The sequence below is a fragment of the Phocoena sinus genome, chromosome 3, assembly GCF_008692025.1.
Source record: "Phocoena sinus isolate mPhoSin1 chromosome 3, mPhoSin1.pri, whole genome shotgun sequence".
Lineage (NCBI taxonomy): Eukaryota > Metazoa > Chordata > Mammalia > Artiodactyla > Phocoenidae > Phocoena > Phocoena sinus.
The window spans coordinates 78,083,890-78,106,699 of record NC_045765.1 but is presented as its reverse complement, the minus strand read 5'-3'; the positions used below and the strand labels follow the sequence as shown (position 1 = coordinate 78,106,699).

The following is a 22,810-nucleotide window of genomic DNA, read 5'->3' as shown; positions in this document are numbered from 1 at the left end:
AAGGAAGATTCCAGGCTATGTAGTATGTGTTAAGGACAGTACATAATTTAATAGAGAATATGGGATTTGTTGAAGGAAAACAGTGAGAAAAGGGGGCTGAGAAGATCCATTAGTGTTTCTCAAAAAGTGTTCTATGGCCACTAAAGGTCCTGGACATGTTTCAGGTAAGTGAATGGCCCATAGGTGGTTTCAGACGAAAAAGCGAAGATACTATTTACATACTGTATTGAAAAATCATATGTGCCTCCTCAGATTCTCTTGGCTTCATCTGTCTCCTGGATTCTCAGCCACCACCCTAAGTGACAACTCCTTGTGGCCCTATATGATTCCAGCTAGAGTCTCTAGCTCCCTCTAGCACTCAAGATTCAGATTAATGCAACACAGAATGGAATGAGACCTAGCTTCCCCAGAAAATGCCAGGGTCTCGATGAATTAAGGGCCCAAAATGGGTTTCAGGAGACTCTGTGAATCAAAGGCAAAAAATGTTTTCTCCTTACATTTTATCGTTTTGTTTCGAAAATGCCTTGGAAGGGGGTGAGGGGAGTAAGGGGGCTGTCTCTTAAAAGTAATGTTATCAAAGAACTGTTTTACCCCAACAAGTTTAAGTATACATCTGTATAGGGTATGGTGCTGTATAATGGTCATTATTATCAGTGTCATGACTTTTAGATATCCTGTCCATTATGACTAAATGGAGAGCTACCTCTATTCAGGACTGGCTTAAGTTGGAAAGTATTATATGTATGGGGAAAAAGGACAATTTTTATGGATCCTTAGTTTCTAGATTCTCTGTTAAAAGCAACTGGCATACATGATTGGAGACACCTTAGCAAAGTCATATGACTTTGACACAGGCATGGGCAGAGGAAGAAAGTTGAAGCAGTGCCTCTATCAAATCATGTCACCTTTTCCAAAATCACTGCTATTTATTCCAAAATTTTGAAGCAGAGTATGGAAAAATTGGCAACATGTCATTTACCTTCAGCTTGGAAAGGGATATAAATCTTGATGTACTCAGTGTAGCCAGATATTGGCTTGTAACCATTATATAGGCAGACTGACCCCCATCAAGGAAAAAGTTTCTATTTTGTGAGGTCTCTTTCCACAAAATGATGAAGTTTTGCTCTGCCTTCTATTGTAGAAAAATATTTTATGCACAGATGAAACACCTACAAAAGTTTGTTTGGGGTCTGCTTCTTTGAAGAAGAAAAAAAGCTTCTCATATGTCAGGATTCACTGCTTTCTATACCTGCATGTGCTGGTACCAAAGCCTCTGCCTATAAGTCTGAAGACAGTCTGCCTACCGTCAGGAAGGTCATCATAATTCATCACTACTTGGGTCTCCAATCACTGCTTAGCAAGAGCTTTCTCTTTCATTCCTAAGAAATGTGAACCAAATATAAAGTCCTTCTGTAACACATGGTTCATTGGTTTCTTAGAGAACAAGTATCATGTTCTTGAGTGATTTCCATTTTCTCCAAGAAATCACCAATAATTTTTACACACACACACACACACACACACACACGATAGTAAGAAAGACAATTTTTTAACAACAGGAATTTCTGTTCTTTTATATACTGTGCATTCTTCCAGAAGTAAGGTGGGTATAGCTTTCCCTTAAAAAGTTCTAGTTCATAACACACAGTTTATTAGACAGTATTTAGCTACACTGAAACTTGGAGGCCTGGTTCTTTCTGTTACTTTCTTAGTTTTATTTCTTACTAAAATCTCTCCACTCCCTCTCCTCCTTCCTCCTAATGCAAAGAGAACTAACCTTTGATGGATTGAATGGAATACCCAGGTATGAAGAGCCTCGGAAACCACAGCGATTTAGATTTGATCCTGGAAAATAAAAATATGTACTTATTTTAAATGTACCTTATTTTTGTACAGATTCTAAAGCAGTTCAGTTATACAGTCTCTCAGAAACAGAGTATTTTAGTACCAAAGTTTTGTCACTGTCTCCATTTTCATGCTAGGCAACACTGAATGTCTGCTCTAGGAGCTTTATGGGAATTTCTTCATTTAATTTCCAAACCAGTCCAAACCAAAACAATGACCTCCTACCAGGTACCTTTAATTTAAGGCTAACTCACTGAGTACAAAATGCTTTCATACTTTTCCTAAATGACCATTTTCATGTCATCAACATATTCAACCCCTCATGTTACAGAACAGAAAGCAGAAGCCCAGATGTTAAGTGACATGTTCAAGGTAATAGCTGGTTAGCAACATAAAAGGATCTAGAAACCTAATGTCCCATCTAGTGCCTTTTTACTTTAACTCATGGCTTCTTTACAGGGGAGCAAGGTAAAGGTATAAACTGCTCTACAGTCACAGAAAATATATGTACTTTGTATTTTAGTATTAGACCTTCATTCTAAGTCCAACACTTTGCTTTGAAGTACAAAAGAACACTGCAAGTTAGCACTTAGTCTCTAGTTATTCAAACTGTGTTTACTCACACTGATAATTTTTCCTACCTAAAATTTTTTGAGATGTCAATGGAATATAACTGGGAACTTAACAAAGAAAATATCTACATCCATGAAAAGGGAACTCTTGTGACTACTGCTGGGAATGTAAATCGTTGCAGCCACTATGGAAAACAGTATGGAGGTTCCTCAAAATATTAAAAATAGAACCACCATGATCCAGCAACTTCACTTCTGGGTATATATATCCCCCCCAAAATGACATCATTATCTCAAAGAGATATCTGTACTCCCACGTTCATTGCAGCATTATTCACAACAGCCAAGACGTGAAAACGACCTAAGTGTCCAAAGATGGATGAATGGATAGAGAAAATGTGAGTTATATACAGATAAAATGTCATATGTGTTACACATACACAGACACAAACAGACACACACACACAAGGGAATATTATTCAGCCATCAAAAAGATGGAAATCCTGCCTTTTACAACAACATGAATGAGGCTTGAGGGCATTATGCTAAGTGAAATAAACCAGACAGAGAAAGACATATAGTGTATGTTCTTACTTATGTGTGTAATCTAAAAAAGCTGAACTCATAGAAATAGAGAGTAGAATAGTAGTTGTCAGGGCTGGCAGCAGAGATGTTGGCCAAAGGGTACAAACTTTTAACTATAAGATGAATAAGTTCTGGGGATTTAATGTTATGTACAGCATGGTGATTATAGTTAACAATACAGTACTGTATACCTGGAAGTTAAGACCTTAAATAATAAACCTTAAATGTTATCACCACACACACAAAAAGGCAATTATGTAAAGGGAATGGAGGTGTTAACTAACCTTATTGTGGTAATCATTTCACAGTATATATGTGTATCAAATAATCATGCTGTACACCTTAAATTTATATATGTCAATATTATCTCCAGAAAGCTGGAAAAAAAATTTAAAAATATCAATGAAAAAAATGGTCATACCCACAATAAGAAAATAATTATGGTTTTGAGAACTATTATAAAATCAGCATGATAAAAATAGAAGGTAGGAATGTAGTACCAACAGACTGTACATGCATTGCTAATAAAAAAAAAACCAAGTTGGGCTTCCCTGGTGGCGCAGTGGTTGAGAGTCCGCCTGCCGATGCAGGGGACACGGGTTCGTGCCCCGGTCCGGGAGGATCCCACATGCCGCGGAGTGGCTGGGCCCATGAGCCTTGGCCGCTGAGCCTGTGCGTCCGGAGCCTGTGCTCCGCAACGGGAGAGGCCACAACAGTGAGAGGCCCGCGTACCGCAAAAAAAAAAAAACAAAAAAAACCAAGTTGACTTAAAAACAGGTTCCGAGGTGAGGAACTAGCTTCATATCTCTTATGACTGGTACATGACTAATCATAATAACTGGTTTTCAGGTACTATAAACTATTCAGCTTTATACACCCGAAATACTTAGAATAGTAGCTTATACATTAATTCTTTGAGTAATTTAGCAAACTATCCCTAAATTTAAAACTCTCCACCAAGCATCTTCCCCCATTAACAAAAAAATTATTTAAAAAAGAATGCTATCTAATGGTGATAACGATTTTGATGAACATGGTTCTTTTATCTTTGCTTAAGAATTTTAAATTGGTAAGCCATTTAAGACCTGCCAATATATAATGAGTTATACAAAGGCTCATACCTTCTGACTGGTAATGATGCACCTGAAAGTCCACTCCAGTAACTTCAAATATGAGATGGTCATATGCACAGAAACACTCACTATAGTATTATGATGGTAAAAATTTTGAAGTGACACAAAAATCCAACAGGTTAAATATAACATACTATACTCAAAAGAATATTATACTGCTATGAAAAGTAATGATTAGGGAAAACTACATAGTAACATAGAGAAATATATATGCTCAAGTTAAAAGAAAAAGCAGGATACAAAAATATATGTGTATTATGTTTATAATTAGGCAAAGTGGGCTTATCATCAAAGCCTGGAAGAGAATAAATAAAATAATACTGTGTGGGAGGATATGAATAAAGGTGAATTTTGTTCTCTTTATTAGTCATTGTTGTCATCACAAATTACTACAAACTTAGCAACTTAAAAGAACACCCATTTATCATCTCACAGTTCTGTAAGGTCAGAAGTCCAAGGCAGGTCTCACCAGGCTAAAAATCAAAGTGTTGGTAGGGCTACATTCCTTATTAGAGACTCTGGGGAACAATCTGCCTCCAAGTTCATTCAAGTTATTTGGCAGAATCAAGTTCCTTATGGTTTTAAGACTAAGGTCTCCATTCCTTTGCTAGCTGTCAGCTGGGGGACCCCCTTAGCTCCTAAAGGGCACTCTTGCCATTTCTTGCATCTGGGCCCCTGTATCTCAGAATCAGCAATGGTGCTCAAATCCGCCTCATGCTTAGACTCTCTCTGGCTTCCCCTTCTGCAGCATCTCTCTTTTTCCCTCTTTAATCTGCAGTTCTCTGACTGACTCTTCTGCCTTCTTCTTTACTAAGGGCTTATGTGATTATACTGTGCCTGTATGTATAACACTCATCGACAATCTCCACATTTTAAGGTCAGCTAATTAGTAACCTTAACTTCACCTGCAAATTCTGTAGAACTCAGTGTTTGATTAAATAACCAGGGAACAGGAATTTTGGTGGGAGAGGGGGCAACATCTTTAGAATTCTGCCTAATACTCCTTCCAATGCTCCAAATTGGATGTAACACTGTACTTTTAAAATCTAAAATTAAATTATCCCTTCCTTACCAAGCCATGGGTGCCTTTATCCTTTTATCGTCACTTGTTTTAATCCATCTTTAATTGGGCGAGGGGTAGCGTCAAAAGGTATATTTTCCTAGGCTCTATATTTGATCTGATGCCTAAAATGTTTTCCTATTATGACTTAAAATTTTTGCAAGCAGTTTTATTTCCTTCAGACTGCCTTTTTAAACGTTATCCTTTCAAGCTACTGATTTGCTGATAGTTTTCTATGAAAATCAAATCCTATTTCTACTTTTGATGGAAGAAAGCTCTGATTCCATGTTTCAGGTCTGAGTTTATACTTCCCTTAGGAAGCCTTTCTGGAGCCCCCACTAAGTTAGTTAGGCTAACTAAGTAACTTAGTTAGCCTCTGTCAGCCTTACAGAGGCTGACATATAGTAGGGGTTTAATAAATATGTGTTTCTCAATGAAATTATTTCCTTAGAAATAAATGAATGGAATTTCTATTTGCTCATTTCTGTGTTTTTATATCACTTAAATTATTAACTTTTCTGAAAAGTAGCAGAAATATTGATGCTCAAAAATACCACATAACGTTAGGAGCTGTGGCATGGACACTTGGAATCAAACTCAATAACCTATTCTCGCTAGCACTGTGTTCTATAGGCAAGTAACAACCTCTCTGAGCTGGTTCCCTCCATTTTTGAACTAGGAACAATAATATACTACAATCAATATTTAGCAGGGTTCTTCTAAAGGTTCAAGGGCATGTTTAGATGGTGTTCAGCACAGTGACTAAGGCTCAATAAATAGTAACCATTTAACATGAGCTAATAAGATGTTATCAAAAGTGAAACAGGAGGAAATTAACAGCTTCTGTTACAATTTATCAAGGAAAGTTTCTTTAAAATAAAAATATCTTTCCTTCCATTTTCAAAATGGAGTACATATCATCATCTTAAAAAATTCATTAGGCCATTCTTTCTGGTTCCTGTCAAGATTTGTCGGCTATTGTGCGTTCTTTTATAATTCTAGTAAGCTTACCTATTCACGATAATTATTAAAATATAAACATGTAATTTATTCCAAATTTACAACTGCATGCAAATTCAGGATAGTTTAAACCCTCTTTGGAGGTTTTTAGATAGCGCCATCTAGTGTTCCTATTCAGTAGTAACGAAGCAAACAAAGTGTGATCTGGCTGACCAACAGAATCAAGTACAGTTTGGAAAAATATAGATGCTCTTGGGTCCTAACCTCGGCCCACATCAAAACTCTCACAGTAGGGCCTGAACAATCATATATAAGAAAGAAAAATAATCCCTTTCTGATACACAGTCAGAATTGAGAACCACTGATTTGGTGAATGCATACATAAAGTCAAACTAGTTTCCTTGTTTTATGGAAGCAGTCTAGATAGCTATGTATCAAAAAAACCCAGATTACTTTAAAAAAATGAAACTGGGTCTATGGAAAGAAAAGGAAAATAGCAAAAATGTGCATATGCAGATGGATATAATACATATATGTGTATTTATGTGTGAGCACGTAGAGGGATGTGTTATTAGAGAATATAACATGTTTAGCTATCAACCATAAGGAAAACAATCCCTTTATCTGCATGCTTGCACATGAAAGTCAATTATTAAGCTACAAGGCTGACTCCTGCTTGATGACTGCGTCATATCTCATTTACAACCTAGGATTTTACTACTAAGCTCAAATAAACACCAATTATATGTCAAGCATCACAAAGACAATGCATTTAGATATTCTCTAAAAAGCAAAGAAAATGATTATAAACCCGTAGAATGTAAAACTTTAATGAGTTTAAAAAGACATTTTAATCAGCAGAGTTATTTTGCTTTTCATAAGAAAATGTGTTTCCCCTCTTTTAGGAGAAAATTTTATTGTGAATGATAAAATAAAAATACATTAAAAATTATATTTAGGTGCTTCTAATAAAGGACAACTCTTGGGCTAAAATATCATATTACTAATGGTGGTCATGCTGCTTAAATATAGTTCAAAACTTGTTTTGGTCATGTTCTTAACTTTCTAATGCTCATTTTGAATGTTAGGTTTTTGCAATAAGCAAAGAGAATTCAAGAGAGGAATGTGGTGATTTAATGTAAAAATGGACGTTTATATTTTATGGCTATAGAAGTAATTCCTCACAGGTCTCAAGAAACACAAGGTTTCCTAGTAAAAGGACACACCTTACATAACTGTTTCAGGATGTCAAGAGAGACCCAGACAAGGTACATAAAATATTATATAATTTAAAAAGTGGGTTTTTTAAAATCTATTTTCTAAATTTCACAGATTAGTTTTAGAACAGGGCAATTAAACAGAAGGCAGGTGGGAGATTTTCTCTCATAGAGATTAGAAATTTAATAGTGTTTCATCCAACCAAATGGTAAACTGATTATTTGGAATTGCAGGTGGACTGTGAAAAGACCTGTAGTACAGCCTACCAGACATGTGACTAGGGGCAATTGGGGACATCAACCGACCAACCACTGTGAGACTATCTTTGCAAAAAGTTCTTGATCTACAATGCTTCCCAAACAGGTGCTCTATAATTTCTAAAATCTGCAACATGCTCAATTTAGCCACATGAAACTATACTTACATTTTCAGCATGTTGTTAAAAAAAAAGGCACAAGCTGATTGAGAAATCTACTAAAAAACTGAAATCATTAAACATTTTACCTTTTAATATTAAACCACCTTATCCACCATTCCAAACACTTAATTCTAATGTTTTATGAGCTCTGTTATGGAAGAGATAACAGATTTATTTTCCTTTATCACCGTAAGACAGCCTCAGAGTTCTCATGAAAAAATCCATATCTTACAGAAAAACATACATGATAAACAGAGCATCTATTGCATGGGACTAGTATTAGAAAAACTGAAAATTAGAAACAGAAAACTGTATTCTAATTTTGCCCCTAGCATTAACTAGCTATATGACTGTGGACAAATCATTACTCTCTCTGGATCTTAATATCCTCATTTGTAAAATGATGGACTATAATATTCCTTGTTTGGTTCTAGTTCCAAAATTCTCTGGTTGTGTCCCTGATCAGAGAGGGTAACACAAAATTCCCAGCCTGATCCCTTGTGTTTCCTAAATACTTCCTGATATTGATGAGAAGGGCCCCAACTCTCCAATGGTCTGACCACACACTTATTACTAGGATACCACAGGGTCTTTACAACCCTGGAATTAAGTGGAAGGCCAGAGTTAATTGTGATTAAATATTCATAATGTACTTAAGTTCCATTCATGATAGTCTCCACTAGGGCCCTATATACTTCACCAGTAAAGCAGCACTGGGGCCTGGAGTCAGAAGCCAGGGATTTCAGTCTGACTCTACTACTTTGCATCTGTGTATGGCCTCGGGCAAGTCTCTTAATCACTCTGCCTCTCATTTTCTTCTCCACTTCTGGGGAAGGCAGATTAGGAGAAGAACAAATTTGATGATGTCTTTGAAAATTACAAAATATTAAATAATGTACAGCATTGCTTCTGCCAGTAGCAAAATATGGATATTTGTGTATAATCATATAAATGGGTTTAGTTTTTATTTTTGTTGTGTTTTGAAGAGCGATTAAGCTAAAGTTTTTTAAGTTGAATTTTAATACAGAAACATATTTATTCTAAGCATTCAAACAATGCAGATATATAGAATAAAACTGAAGTACCTTATCCTGCCATCCCCTACCTCTGTTTTCATCTACTTCCCCCTCCACAAAGACTGTCTATGCACGCTTTCAGAGTTTTTCCTATACATTGATGTTAATAGATCAGTAAAACAAAACACCCCTGTACATACATGTTGGCATTTATCATTTAACTATATTTGATGAACAGTTTCATGTCGGTACATATATAGATCTACCTCAGTCACTTTACTACTGGGCTGTACTCTTTACTGAACCATAGTTTATTTAACTGTTTCACTTTTGGTGGATATTTATTTTGTTTCTAATTTCTTACTGTAACAAACAATGCCAAAACATTCTTCTATACAGATTTTTGCACACATGTATTAGTTTCCTGAGGTTAGTAACAACTTACCATAAATCTGGTGGCTTTAAACAACAGAAATTTATTCTCTCATAGTTCTGGAGCCCAGAAGTCCAAAATCAAGTTGTTAGCAGGGTTGGTTCCTTCTGGAGGCTCTAAGGGAAAATCCATTTTATGCCCCCTCTTAGTTTCTGGGTGGCTGTGGGGAGTCCTGATGTTCCTTACCATGGGGACCCATCACTCTAATCTCTGCATCTGCCTTCATATGGCCTTCCCCTCTGTGTCTCAAATCTCCCTCTCCTTTCTCTTGGAAGGACACTAGTCACTGATCTTGAGATCCTAACCTTAATTATACCTGCAAAGACCCTTATTCCAAATACGGTCATATCCTGAGGTTCTGGATGGGCATATATTTTGGGGGCCATTATTTAACTGATTACAACACACACAAGAATATGTGAGGATAAAAAGTTACACTGCTAAAATGCTCTTCCAAAGGCTGCAATAATTTTTACTTCCACCAAAAGAATATTAAAGTGCTCTTTTTCCCACATTCCTACAAACTTTTAAAAACTTTTTGCTAAATTGATTTGTTAGATAAAAAATGTTAACATCCTTGTTTCTATTGCATCTCCCTAACTTCTAGTATCCATTAATCCTCTTTTCATGTATTTAATGACTATCTGTACTTCTTTTGCAAACTACCTATTCATAAATTTTGTCATTTTCTAAATGGCAATGTGTCTTTTTTTATCATTAACAATTCCTTATAGTTTGGATATTAATATTTTGTCTGGTATATATATTGGCACAATCTCCTCCAAGTCCATCAGTTATCCAACTTTATCTTTCCCTATATAACATTTAAAAATATTTATTTAGTCAAATTTACCAAATTTTTCCTTTATGGTCTCTGGGTTTTGTTTAACACTTTTAAGATTTTTAAATTCCCTAAGATTTTATGTGATACCACAAAGTAGGACAAATACAGAGCTAAGAGTTACAGAAAGCATGTTCTATGCAGTCTGCAAATGTCTTATGAATGAGAAAATATTTGAGGAGCCAGAGGACGCTCTAGGCTAAACATGAAAATAGAGAAAAGAAGAAAAGTAGGAAAAGGTGTAGGTAATTTAGCAGTCCAACAACTGTTGATAACACAAAAATGCTCTAGGCACCAAAAGGGAAAAGAAATGTAAGACTGACGCATTCACTGCCCTCCAGAAGTTTACAATTCAGATGTAAGCAAAAATATTTTAAGCAACAGTTAAGCAACAATGACTAAAAAAACTTAAAAATTAGCAATGGGCTTCAATCCAATGAAGTCCATGTAGTTGGAAGTACAATAGGAAAGAGAATTCTGATGGATCTTAAGAGATAGTGAGTACACCCTAATTCAAAAAAATTTTTAACTTTCATCAAAGTTAACTTTCATCAAGTAATGAACTTCTGCAAAGTAAACTCACCTGTATAACTAGCACTCAGCTCAAGAAAAAGTGCATGACCAGCAACCTAGAAGCCCCATCCTACTTCCTTCTTGTCACGCCCCAAAAGCTCAGATTCGTTTTACCTACATTTTCACTTTGTATTAATAGAATAATATACTATATACTTCTTTATCTCAAAACATGTTTGTGACATTCATCCAAATTTCTGCATGTAGGTCTAAATTGTTCTTTCCCATTACTGTATACTATTCCATTGTGTGAATTATAATATATCATTTATCTATTATACCAATGATGGGTAGTTTGTATATTCCTACTCTGGACTCCTGTGAAAAATACTGATATCAACATTCTAGTACATATCTTTTGGTGAATACATTTTTTCATTTCTGTTGGATACCTGCTAGGGAGTAGAACTGCTGGTTCATAGAATGTACATATGTTCAGTTTTAGTAAATACTGCTAAATAGTAGTTGTAAAATAGTAGTTACAGTTGTGCAACATTCTCATCAACATTTGATATTTTCCATTTTGGCCGTTCTAGTGAGTATGTAGCAAACACAATTATCAGGGATAATATGAAAGTCCAGATAACAGCAAAGCTCTCACAACAAAAGATCAAATAATGAGAAAAGTAAGAAGGCTTCAAAAAGAATATGGATATTAATTAGCTGGAGCTGGCAAACAGTCCTTAAAGGTAGATAAAAATATAAGAAAAGACAGAAAGTAGGAAGCATAGTGAATAAGTGACTAGTGTTCTGGTAACTGTAACCTATAGCATGAGTCTCTCACTAAAATGCTATGGTCCCTACATTTCTAGAGAGACAATAGCTATTTTATTCCAAGGAAATGACTATCATAAATAATTTTAAAAATAATATATATTTTAACAAAAACTTATAACAATAGCTTTCCTATGTACCACAGTGTATAATTTCATATCTGAATCAGTGAAATATATTTAAGAAAATACAATGTATAATTTGATTAGGACATGTATTTTTAGTAAATAAAAATTATACATAATCTATAACAAAACTACCTTACATCTGTCTAATATCTAAGTTTTTTAAAAGTTCCAGACTTTCACTTAAACTAGTGAAAAAAAAATCCTGATTAAAAAAGGAAAACACAAATTATTCCCATTTTGTAGGTGACTAGAACTGTGACCTCACTGCAGCCACAAGCTCTCAGGGAATGAGAACCATATCTTGTAATTTATCACAGCCCCTCTCCACAGGTTTAGCAGAGTACTGTTAGCAAAACATTCAATAAATCCTACTCAGCAACATGTTAGAATCTATAACTACTCAGCAATATATCATATATGCTGCTTCATGTAGTTGGTGAAAAATGATTAGATATGTAATAAAATTCTGATAGATCTAAAAATGCTTAATCATTTTTTAACAAGAATTCATCAACAGGCACAGAATTTTTAAATTATGTATTAAAAAATACTACAGGGCTTCCCCGGTGGCGCAGTGGTTGAGAGAGTCCGACTGCCGATGCAGGGGACACAGGTTCATGCCCCGGTCCGGGAAGATCCCACATGCCACGGAGCAGCTGGGCCCGTGAGCCATGGCCGCTGAGCCTGCGCCTCCGGAGCCTGTGCTCCACAACGGGAGAGGCCACAGCAGTGAGGCCTGCATACCGCAAAAAAAAAAAAAAAAAAACTACAAACTTCAAGAACAATAACAATAAAGTAGAAAGCCACAAACCATGTCCAACAGCATCTGCTAACAGATCAAAGCACTTTATTTCTAAATAAAGCTTTAGCTTATTATTTCCCCAAAGTTCACCTGGGTGAGATTTATACATGATTACTCCAACCAATGAACCACACAGTTAATTTATAAATGCTGACTCTTAAAAGAAAGGTAAGTAGTGACCACAGACAAAAATTGCATGATTTTCTGTGAGTTTATCTGCTTGCTCTAATTCAATTCAATGTTAGAATTTCTAACATTTATAAGTTAAATAGATATTAGGTATTTTACACTTAATGGAGTGAACAACAGAGTTTATAAAACTTGTGTGTATTTAGCTGATCAATAATTTATGAATTTTGAGAATTTATTTAATTGATAAAAATGTATAAAGTTTTAAGAAGCATAAAAATGACTGAAGTATAAATAAGAGCTCTAAGAAACCATTAAAGAAATACTAATGGAACTTTATAGAGGAAAAATGGCCAAGAGATTGGAATGAAACTTTTTGACAGCAACGAGTTTTTCACTGAAGAGACAAAAAGAATGGTTGGGAATGAAAAATAGAGTGAATGCTACAAAACTAATCAAACATAAATATGGACTACAATACTGCTCAGCAAGCAGTCGTGAGCATGGAAATATGCAACACAGCATGGTGTACAGCTGTGAATCTCCATCCAACCTTAGACATCGCTAAATTGTTCTCTCCAAAGATTAATGACTAACTAGACTTGGTCATCACTGTGTTTGAACAGAAAGGGAGTGTTACAAGGAAAACACAGATGAATAAAATATGTTAATAGTTTAGGAACAAATACTAAGATTTCCGAGTGCAACACATGTTATGCCAGGTACAACTAGTCACACTAAAAACAAAATGCTAAAAACTCACTCACTGTCTTCTGTGGGAAGGACCTGCAGGGAGTAAATCCACTCGATTATATCATCCTTGTTCACCACATCTAAGGAGTCCAACATATCCAGCCCAGAGAGCGCAAAGAATGCAATAGTCAATCTAAAAGAGAAAAATATAAAATTCCATCTTAACTATCAAACCAATGAAGTCTTTCTGGTTCAGAAAAATAATAAACTCGTTCCAACTTTACAATAATTTAAACAATATTCCCAACTTGCAAAAGCCGAAAAAACCAATTTATTCTTATAAGTTAATAGTATCAATCAAACCTTTGTTTTAATTTTTAATAAAGGGACATTTAAGGGTTAAGAAATCAACCCTACTCATCTGAAGTATACATGAATTCACTGAAACCAGTTTATGAGCAACCTGAAGGCTAAAAGTAGATTTGAAAAAGCGAATTCCCTGCACCTAATCAGTATATATAAGGCCAAAAAGGTGGAAAATATATAAAAATCTCAATTCTCACTGATTTGCCAAGAGCAATTATGCTTGTAGCTGGTGCTTAATTCTTAAGGATGTTAGAATAAATCTATCATTATTCAAATTTGTTTATGAATAATGTGACCCCTTGGAAAAAATTTATAATGAATTTTGGGGAATAAGGAACACTTTTAAAAATGCAAATGCATTTCAGTTTCCATTTTCCTAGAGACGAACATTTTTCTTCATTCTTTTTCTTTTTTTTTCTTTTTGCTGTACACGGGCCTCTCACTGTTGTGGCCTCTCCCGTTGCGGAGCACAGGCTCTGGACGCGCAGGCTCAGCAGCCATGGCTCACGGGCCCAGCCGCTCCGTGGTATGTGGGATCTTCCTGGACCGGGGCACGAACCCGTGTCCCCTGCATCAGCAGGCGGACTCTCAACCACTGCGCCACCAGGGAAGCCCGAGACGAACATTTTTGATGAAATGGAACACTATAAAGCAGTATCTTTCCCCTCCAAGATTGTGCACTAAATCAGAAATCTAAGCCTTGTGCTTTCGTATAAAAACTAGTCCCCTTAGTGGTAGCTTTTTACTTAAAGAGTTGGTTTCATATATTTCCTTTCCTGTTGAGATGCATTCTACAGTGTTTGATTGAGCATGGTTATCTCGTTTCCATATTCTAATAATTCTTATGAGTAATACTGATAAACTAATACTTCAAATTATGTGGTCTAAAATCTTCTAGCAGAGCCACTTGATGCATTCTATAACCTTCTAAACAGAGATTCCAAGAGAAAATTAAGCCTTAATGCCCTAAGGCAACCACTGTATATAATTAACTTCTCTGCATCTAGAATGGTATTACCAACTTTAGGGGAAATGAGAAAATAGTCACTCATTTTTTTAAAGGGTATAATTCTCTCTCTGATCCCTGGTTGAAAAGGCTGGCATCCATTAGATAACAGGAGGAGAAATCAGAGAGCAATTTAATTCCAACCAAAGCTTAAAGGCAAAAACTAAAACTGAGATACTGGTACACTCAAGAACAATACATTTTAGGGCTTCCCTGGTGGCGCAGTGGTTGAGAGTCCGTCTGCCGATGCAGGGCACACGGGTTCGTGCCCCAGTCCGGGAAGATCCCACATGCCACGGAGCGGCTGGGCCTGTGAGCCATGGCCACTGAGCCTGCACGTCCGGAGCCTGTGCTCCGCAAAGGGAGAGGCCACAACAGTGAGAGGCCCGCGTACAACAACAACAAAAAAAAATTAAGAAAAAAAGAACAATACATTTTAGGAAACTCACATTATCGAGAGAGCATTACTATGTATTAGGCACTGGGCTAGGAAATTTCTCATATATTATCTCAATTTAATTCTAACAACTCACTGAAATCCACTTGAATTAGGGAGGTGATTTATCTGGATAAGATCAGGAATAAATTAAGGACAGTGGAACACCTTTATATGGGAAGCAGTAGTTCAGAGCCCAGATCTGCAATAAAATGAGCTAGCCTCAAATCCTAGGTTGGTCAATTTCTAGCCATATGTAATCTGGTTAGGTTACCAAACCTTTTCTAAGTCAGCTTCCTTATCTGTAAATCATTAAACTTCACACAGTTATTGTGCTTACCTGCTCAAAAGCAAGCACTAAATAAGTGGAAGCTATTATTATTAGTATTTCCCTGATTTGAAGGGACAGGACTAACTTACACTATACAGGCCTTTTCATTAGTTGGCAACTTCCACCATCCCCCCAACTGCTCTTCTCCAAAACAAAATATTTTAGACATGGGGAACATTTCTACCTAACAGTACTCACATGTGAAAATCACTGCTCTTGGTGCTAATTATGTTTCATGAGATAAGGTCTGCCTTGTGCATGCTATGCACTCAATTTACTGAATTACCTAACAAATAAAAGACCTGCAATACTACATCTAGCCCTCCTGGAGAGCTATCATAGGGTTCAGTTTGGCTGTAATCTATAAAGTGAATGACGACAGTCTGGTAAAATTAAGCACCTAATATTTTAGTTTATTAAATCATTATTACAGAGAAAAGCAAAAGGAAGAGATAAAAGTGAGGAACAACATGAGGTGTTGATAAAACAATCATCTTCCTGTTACTAAAACATGTTGTAAGAAAACATATCCAAAGGGCTATAAAAATAAGTAGGTATTATTTCCTAAGTTAAAAGCAGAAATTATCTAGTCCATCTCTTTTTCTAGTTCAAGATAAGAAAGTCCAAAGAATTCAAGTAACTTGAGATTTCAATGCTAGATAACCAATAAAAACTACTCAAGGAATTCTGAGCCCAAGGGGTGTTTCTCAAATGTGGTGCAATTAGAATCAGCTTAAAAACAAACAACTTAATACACCACCACCAAAACCAGGAGAGGCCTAGGCCTTACTCCACGACAAAGGTATCATAAATTCTAGATGGAAGGTAGGGTCTGGGACCTGGTGTTTGGGTAAGTGGGGACGGGGTGGAGGATGGGGAGCTTCCCAGATGATTCTAAAGGGCAGCCAGGCTTTAGAAGCACAGCGATTCTCCACTAGGGCAATACTGTTCCCCAGCGGACATTCTGAAGACAATTTTGGTTTTCACCACTAGGGAAGGGTACTATTTGGCATCTAGTTGGTGAAAGCCAGGGATGCTGCTAAATGTACTATGATGCACAAGACAGCCCCAGTCAACAAAGAAGTGTCTGGCCCAAAAGGTCTAGAAACTCTCCTCTAAAGTCATACTGTTATCTGTATATAAGAGATACCTGAATGATCTGTTTTTTTGTTTTACTTGCTCCACGGTATGGATGCAAACACCAGAATTCAGTCATCCGATGGTAAACTATTTTGAAGTCCTGCATACTTAACTATTAAAAGCTTCTCGAGGTCTAGCATTTTCAACTCAGAGCAGTTTAGACTAAGGTTTATAGGATTAACAACACTATAGTGAAAAGCCTGTTTATCAAGTTAAACACCCAGCAGTGGCTGGGAGACAGAACCAAGAAGTCAGTTTGGAGCAAACATCCAGACTTCCTCTAAGGATAATAAGAAAGTATTCCTCTTCTGACCACACTAGAGTTCTCAAGTAGTCCTAAAACACCGAGAGGGAGAGAATTAAATAAGTCACATGGAATAAAAAGGAATTCTGGGCTGTGGGCCTCTGGGAGAAATAATGTAGGGTTTTGTGGTGCCCAGCTGACTGCTGCTTGGGGCAGAGACTGCTAGGCAACCTGCCTTGGTTCAGGCATCTAGAGGGGTAATCTTGCCAATGCATGCACCTAAAATCAGGCCAGTGAAGTGATTTTTACTTTATTACTTCTTTGGAGAGCATCTGTCTGTTTTCTTCCTTTCTTCTTTTCCCTATAATTGAACTCTGAAAAACTGAACTAAGCCATGTCTTCCTGCCCCTTCTCCTCCTCCAGACAGTACATATAAAAAGTTTATCTTACTCGGATGAACAAGTAACATCCCCACCACCGCCCCTCCCCCCCCACCCCCACAATCAAGTTGCTTCACCAATAGATCAATTTGCAGGTAAACTAAATGATGTTTCTAAGTGCTACTACAGATAACATCCTCTTCCTTTCTAAATCTGCTCCTTTTGCCTCTTGTTCTCTAGACCAGTTGCTAGTTCCAACCCTAGAATTCTGGGACTCCTCCTTCTTTCTTCATCCCCTCCTTTCTATCCCTAATTTTGCTGTCCCAGCACTTGACTCCTGGACTATTGCAACAGCTTCCTAATTGGTGCCCCTGGTTCTGGTTTTGTCCCACTTGATACAATAACCAATCTCAAATCCAATGATCACTCTAAAATGCATATCTAACCAGAAAGATCCACTGCTTGGCAACTGCCCGTCACTTACATAATATCAAATTCCCAGGTTCTTGACATGGCAAAGAAAGCCTATGTCTACCTCTCCATACTAAATTCCTACCACACCTGCCTTACATTTTGAACAACTGTCAGAGAACTGACTGGTGTTTCCCCACTCAATACTCACTTATCTATCTTTATTGCCTTTATTTATTGTCCTTTTGCCTATAATCCACCCACCCACACAAAAACTCAACACATTCTTTAATATTTAGCTCCAGGGTTACTTCTTCCAGGAAGCCTCAGACTCTTCCTCGAGTCTCTCTTCAGGTTGATTAGGTGCTTCCGGAATGCCCTGTGAATATCACAATCACCGTGCAAACAATATCACCGTGGGCCAGGGGATCAGCAGCATCAGCCTCACCTGGGAGCCTGTCACAACTGCGGCATCTCAGACCCTACCCAGACCTATGTAACGAGAGCCTGCATTTTAACAAGATCCCCAGGTGATTCATATGCACATTAGAGCTGGGAAGCACTGTTGTATTAAATAATCTGTTTGTACTTTTGTTTCTCCTATTAGGCAAACCGTCTCAAACTTTAGTGTGCATCAGAACTACCTGGGATGCTTGTTATGAACCTGGACTCCCAGGCCCATACAGAAAGTCGAATGCAGTAGATCTGGGGAGGGGCTCAGGTATGTGTATTTTTATAAGTACTCTGTTATCACTGATGAAAAGCCTCCCTCACCAACACACTTCGAGAGACACACTGCCAGACTGTGATATACTTCAGATAATGGAGAGAACAAAAGGACAGAGAAGTTGCTGGCTGGTAGGCAGCTCAATGGTTACAACACAGGATACAAAGGGGATACGGAGCAAACCAGAATAGAAAGATTGTGAATGTCTTGGGGGCGGGGGAAAAATCATCTAAACCCTTCCTCTAGAAGAGCTGGGTCTGTAAAAATAACATAAAAGAAAATGGTCAATATTTTGCTCCCCAATTTAAAAAGGCCTACTCTAATGCCCACTGCCCAAACACAAATGACAACAACATCACATAACCAAAAAGCTCTCTAAGCCACTCATGAAAAGAAACCTGTTAACTGACAAAGCTCACAATCCAAGGTCTATATTCACTTGAGTTAACTAGTAACCATCACTTTTCAGAAGTTAATATAAAAGAAAAACCTCGAGTGAATCAACAAACAGTATACCTTATAATTTTCATAAAGCCACCGCTATTAGAAAAATTAAAATTATTCTATTGATCGGGCTAAAAGAAACAGGGAAATAGAATAATTTTGTCAAAATGGTGGGTCAGAAAATAAGGGTCTAAACGTCTAGCTCAATATCAGCCTTCCTAGGAGTCAGCTGTTTCACATCTATCAGTAAAAAGAAATGAACACAGGAAAACCTGAATCATTGCTTTATACCTATCCCCATACCCAGATACATGGTAGCCCCTCAATAAATGCTTGTGGAATTGAACTATGATACTAGCTAAGAATTATGACTCAGTTAATACATTGTTTTATCTTAAAACTCTATTAGTAAAAATTTCGTGACCAGTCACCTTTGCTTAAAAAGTTGGAGGTTCTCCACAAGCGTCTTAAAGTCAATTATGAGTCACATACACCACAAAAGGACTTAATGCTGAACTAAGGAAAGTAAAGAATGTGAATCAGGAAAGAGAAAAATTGAAAAACTTTAAAAAAATCACCACAAAACCCAGTATGTGCATATTATCTTAAATGTGGTTATGAATTGAGCCATTAAAAAAAACCAAAATGATAAAACATACTTAAGTGACAAACATGAGGCATAAAAAGGATATAATTAATATCTCTTAAACTAGTGCAGTGTGATATTACATATCTATTATCTAATATACAATGCCTGGTGTAAATCCTAAGATCATACTAAGTTATTAAATCTATTGTTAAGTTAGTTGTTTAATCAGACAATTTATGCTGCGAGCAGGATTACAGTTTACTGCCAACACGCGTTAGTCTGTATGATTTTGTCCTTGCTGAATTTTATAGACCAAACACACTAGCATTTTGAAAATGCCACCACAGACCTGTGATAGCTACAAGCAAAGTTCAACTGTTTAACAGTCAAAATAGGATGGATGTTCTTCTTTATTCAAATGCTTTAAATTAACATAAAATTAATCCTCATAAAATATGTGATTTATCAATGTATTTCTAAACATCCCATATCATTACAATCAATGACTGAGTCTTGGAAATGTTAATTTAGATCGAGGTATGGGCTCTGCTAGTCAATCAATATACATAGATGGAGAAAGGAATATAAATGATGCTTCACTCTTTAGCAAAAATCTGCTCATCCTTCAGGGCTCAGCTCGGAATAGTTATTCAACAAATATGTCCGTATTGCCTTCTCTTATGCCAGATATTATTCAAGGTTCTAGTGCAATGCTGTCCAGTAGGACTTTTTGAGATGACGTAAATGTTGAGATAGAAACAAAAGCCACAGGCCAATGTGGTGACCGAGCACTTGAAAAGTGGTATCTACTGGAAACAGAGGAAGTGAATTTTTAATCTTATTTCATTTTAATTAATTCAAATTTAAATATCCAAATGTGGCTACCAAATTGGACAGGGCAGCCCTGGTATTACAGAGGTAAACAAGAAAGACAAAAATCCTGCCTTCATGAAGTCTACAATCCTGTGTGAAAGAAGGGTATCATCAATATATAATTTCAGGTGGTGACTGGAAGTAGTCTCCTTTGGAAAGGGTGATTAGGGAAGGTCTCTCTAAGGAAATCCGGGTTAGGAACCTGCCCTATTGAAACTGCCTGTACGTCTTGTTCAGCTGTCCTCCAGCACCTACCATAATAAATATTTTTGACCATGTATGCGAAAGTAATCTATAAAACTTCCGAAACTGAAGTGTTCAAAATACACCACAGACTCAGTTACGAAAATACGGAAAAGATCAGAGCAAAACCAACTGGCTCTCTCTTCCAAGCCAGTCCCATGAAGCTTTGGAGTCTCACTTCAAAACACAACAGTGCAAAGCAAAGATCGCCGCCTCCTTTCGTTATTCTCATCCCCAGACGTTTACTCTTAATGACTAACTCACAGTTTCTTAGCCTCTGCCAGATCACAGTCCTCAGACCACCCCAACTCACAATGCTATTGCAAATAAACTTTAACAGGCTGCTTCCAGCAACACTGCACCTCTTTCGCCAATCCTATCATTAGATTCCCGATTCCTGGAAAGTTCTTATCTACGCAAACCTTAGAGGCTCCCTACCGCTCCTATACACTGAACACCATACAAGCATTCAATTAAGAATTAATGACTTTATGGACGAAAGGGAAGCACTGGAGAGGCTATTTAGGTAAAATACGATGACAAACCCTTTGTCTTTTTCTGTTTATACTCGGAAGCGAGGCCAAGGGGCTCACAGGTTCGGAGCAGGGTAAAAAGGAAGCTCAAAGTTGAGACGAAAACATGGTTGAGAAGTGAAAAGGGCGAAACCTGTAGATTCCAAAAGCCCTCGACTTACAGCTCGCCCCAGCCCTCTCGCCGTAGCTCGCGGGAGCTAGGGTGACTGCAGCCCGGCCCGGGAGGGGAAGCAGTGCCGGGTGGGCGGTGGCGCAGCCCTCAGCGGGCGCCCACTTAGCCATCAGGCTCCGCAGCGCCTTTCCGGGGGGCCGGGCCCTGTGTCGGCCTTGCTGACTGTGGCCACCAGTTACCTGCTAGTCTCGAGCGAAGAGTAGCGCTCCGGCAAGACCTGGAGGCAGCGCTGGAAGAACCGCACGTGCCGGTCCCGTAGGAAATCCAGCCGCTCTCCCTCTCCACTCCCAGCCGGCCGCTCCTCCTCCGTGGCCGCCATGCTGCTACGGAAACGACGTCCGCCGCGACCCGGAAGCAGTTGGCTCGCGGCGCGAAGAAAACCCAAGGGGCAACACCTGGGGGTCGGGTGGGGAGGGCAAGTGCGCCCTCCGCTTCCCACTTCGGTGATTGAAGCTACACGCTGTCAACGGAAGGCCTTACGCGGCGCTTTCTCCCTCCCATTTCTCCGTAGGTAGCGCACGACCCCGCCTTTTCTACTCTAAGCTCCAAAGGTTTGGAAACACCTCGCAAGCCTTGTAAAATTCAGCCCACAAATCCATAAATCCTTCCAGAACTTTTATCCTCGATATTTGGGAGGAAGTGCAAGGTCAGTAGCTTCAAGTTCGCTTTGAGAAAAGTAAGTCCCTAAAGAACATGAAGGTGGTACATATGAAAATGGAGATGGGCCAGTATAAATTTGCCAACAGACTCATTTTTGGAAGGCCACAGTTTTAAGCTGAATGGATGGAGAAACTCAATCTACAAATTAAATTATTTGGTTATGGGGATAACCAAATGCTTATTAAATAATTATCGACACACAGACACACACACACTCCCTGTTCACTCGCATGCGAGGATTTGTATCATTTGCTTTTACGGGACAAAGATTTTACTCCTTGAGTCAATGTGTCATCCAGCATCAATGTTGGATCAATTTGCAACGGAAAATATGCGCAACGTGTTCTCTACGCATATGCTAAAAAAATGAAATAACATAGGCTTCTAGCTTTTTTTTTCCTTCTTCAAAAAGAAGGATTTAAGTTGCTTCAACCATATATTGTTCCCTTTAAAAGTTTACGATTCAGTCTTGGGGGAAAAAAATCCACGCAAGGATCAGGCCTGAACTTGGTTTTTATAATCAACTAATAGAAGTTTGGGCATAATTTCAATTGTTAGCTTTCTTAGAAAATGTATTTCTTAAAAAACATACCATGTGGGCTGGAGTTATCCTAATTCACCAATCCAAAGCACCTTGCATAATGTTAGGTACTAGTAACTAATTATTCACAGGTACTCCTGCATGTCTTTAACAAATATTGCATTAACAACTGCCAGGTAGGGGCAGAGGGCTGTCCTTGGTGCTTCCCTACAAATACAGAGGCCAACAGTCCTTGCCCTTTAGGTATGCCCAGTTTAGAGGAGTTTTCACTCCATTATTACGATGAAGATCTTTCTCTCTCACTTACACATATACACCACAAAATGTCTGAAGATGTTCAAAGTGAAATTACATCACACACATATAACTTACTAGAATCAATTATGCACATTCTATATAAGCTCAGAAAGACAATCCTATTCAACCTGGCCCTTAAAGGGGAGCCAATATTTCATCTGATTCTCAGCCCAAGAACCACTAATCTGATCCAAATCTGGAGGAAATACTTCTATGGTGGACTCACTGAGAGATAAT

At 37.7% G+C, this 22,810-nt stretch overlaps 1 protein-coding gene across 2 annotated transcripts in view; it reads right to left on the bottom strand.

The window, feature by feature from the left end:
- PGGT1B (protein geranylgeranyltransferase type I subunit beta) overlaps nt 1-21,419 on the bottom strand; it is a 56,578-nt gene extending 35,159 nt beyond the window's left edge. Inside the window, exons 1-3 of one of the 2 annotated variants that reach the window (XR_004349321.1) lie at nt 21,255-21,402; nt 13,255-13,373; nt 1,778-1,845 (exon numbers count right to left, since the gene is read on the bottom strand). Coding sequence is in view for 1 of the 2 variants with exons in the window: in XM_032627948.1 (XP_032483839.1) it covers nt 1,778-1,845; nt 13,255-13,373; nt 21,255-21,394 (327 nt within the window). In the remaining variant the exon portion in view is untranslated. Of the gene's footprint in view, nt 1-1,777; nt 1,846-13,254; nt 13,374-21,254 lie in introns of both variants that reach the window. The other variant, XM_032627948.1, reaches the window with a different exon arrangement.
- Nucleotides 21,420-22,810: the final 1,391 nt, after the last annotated feature.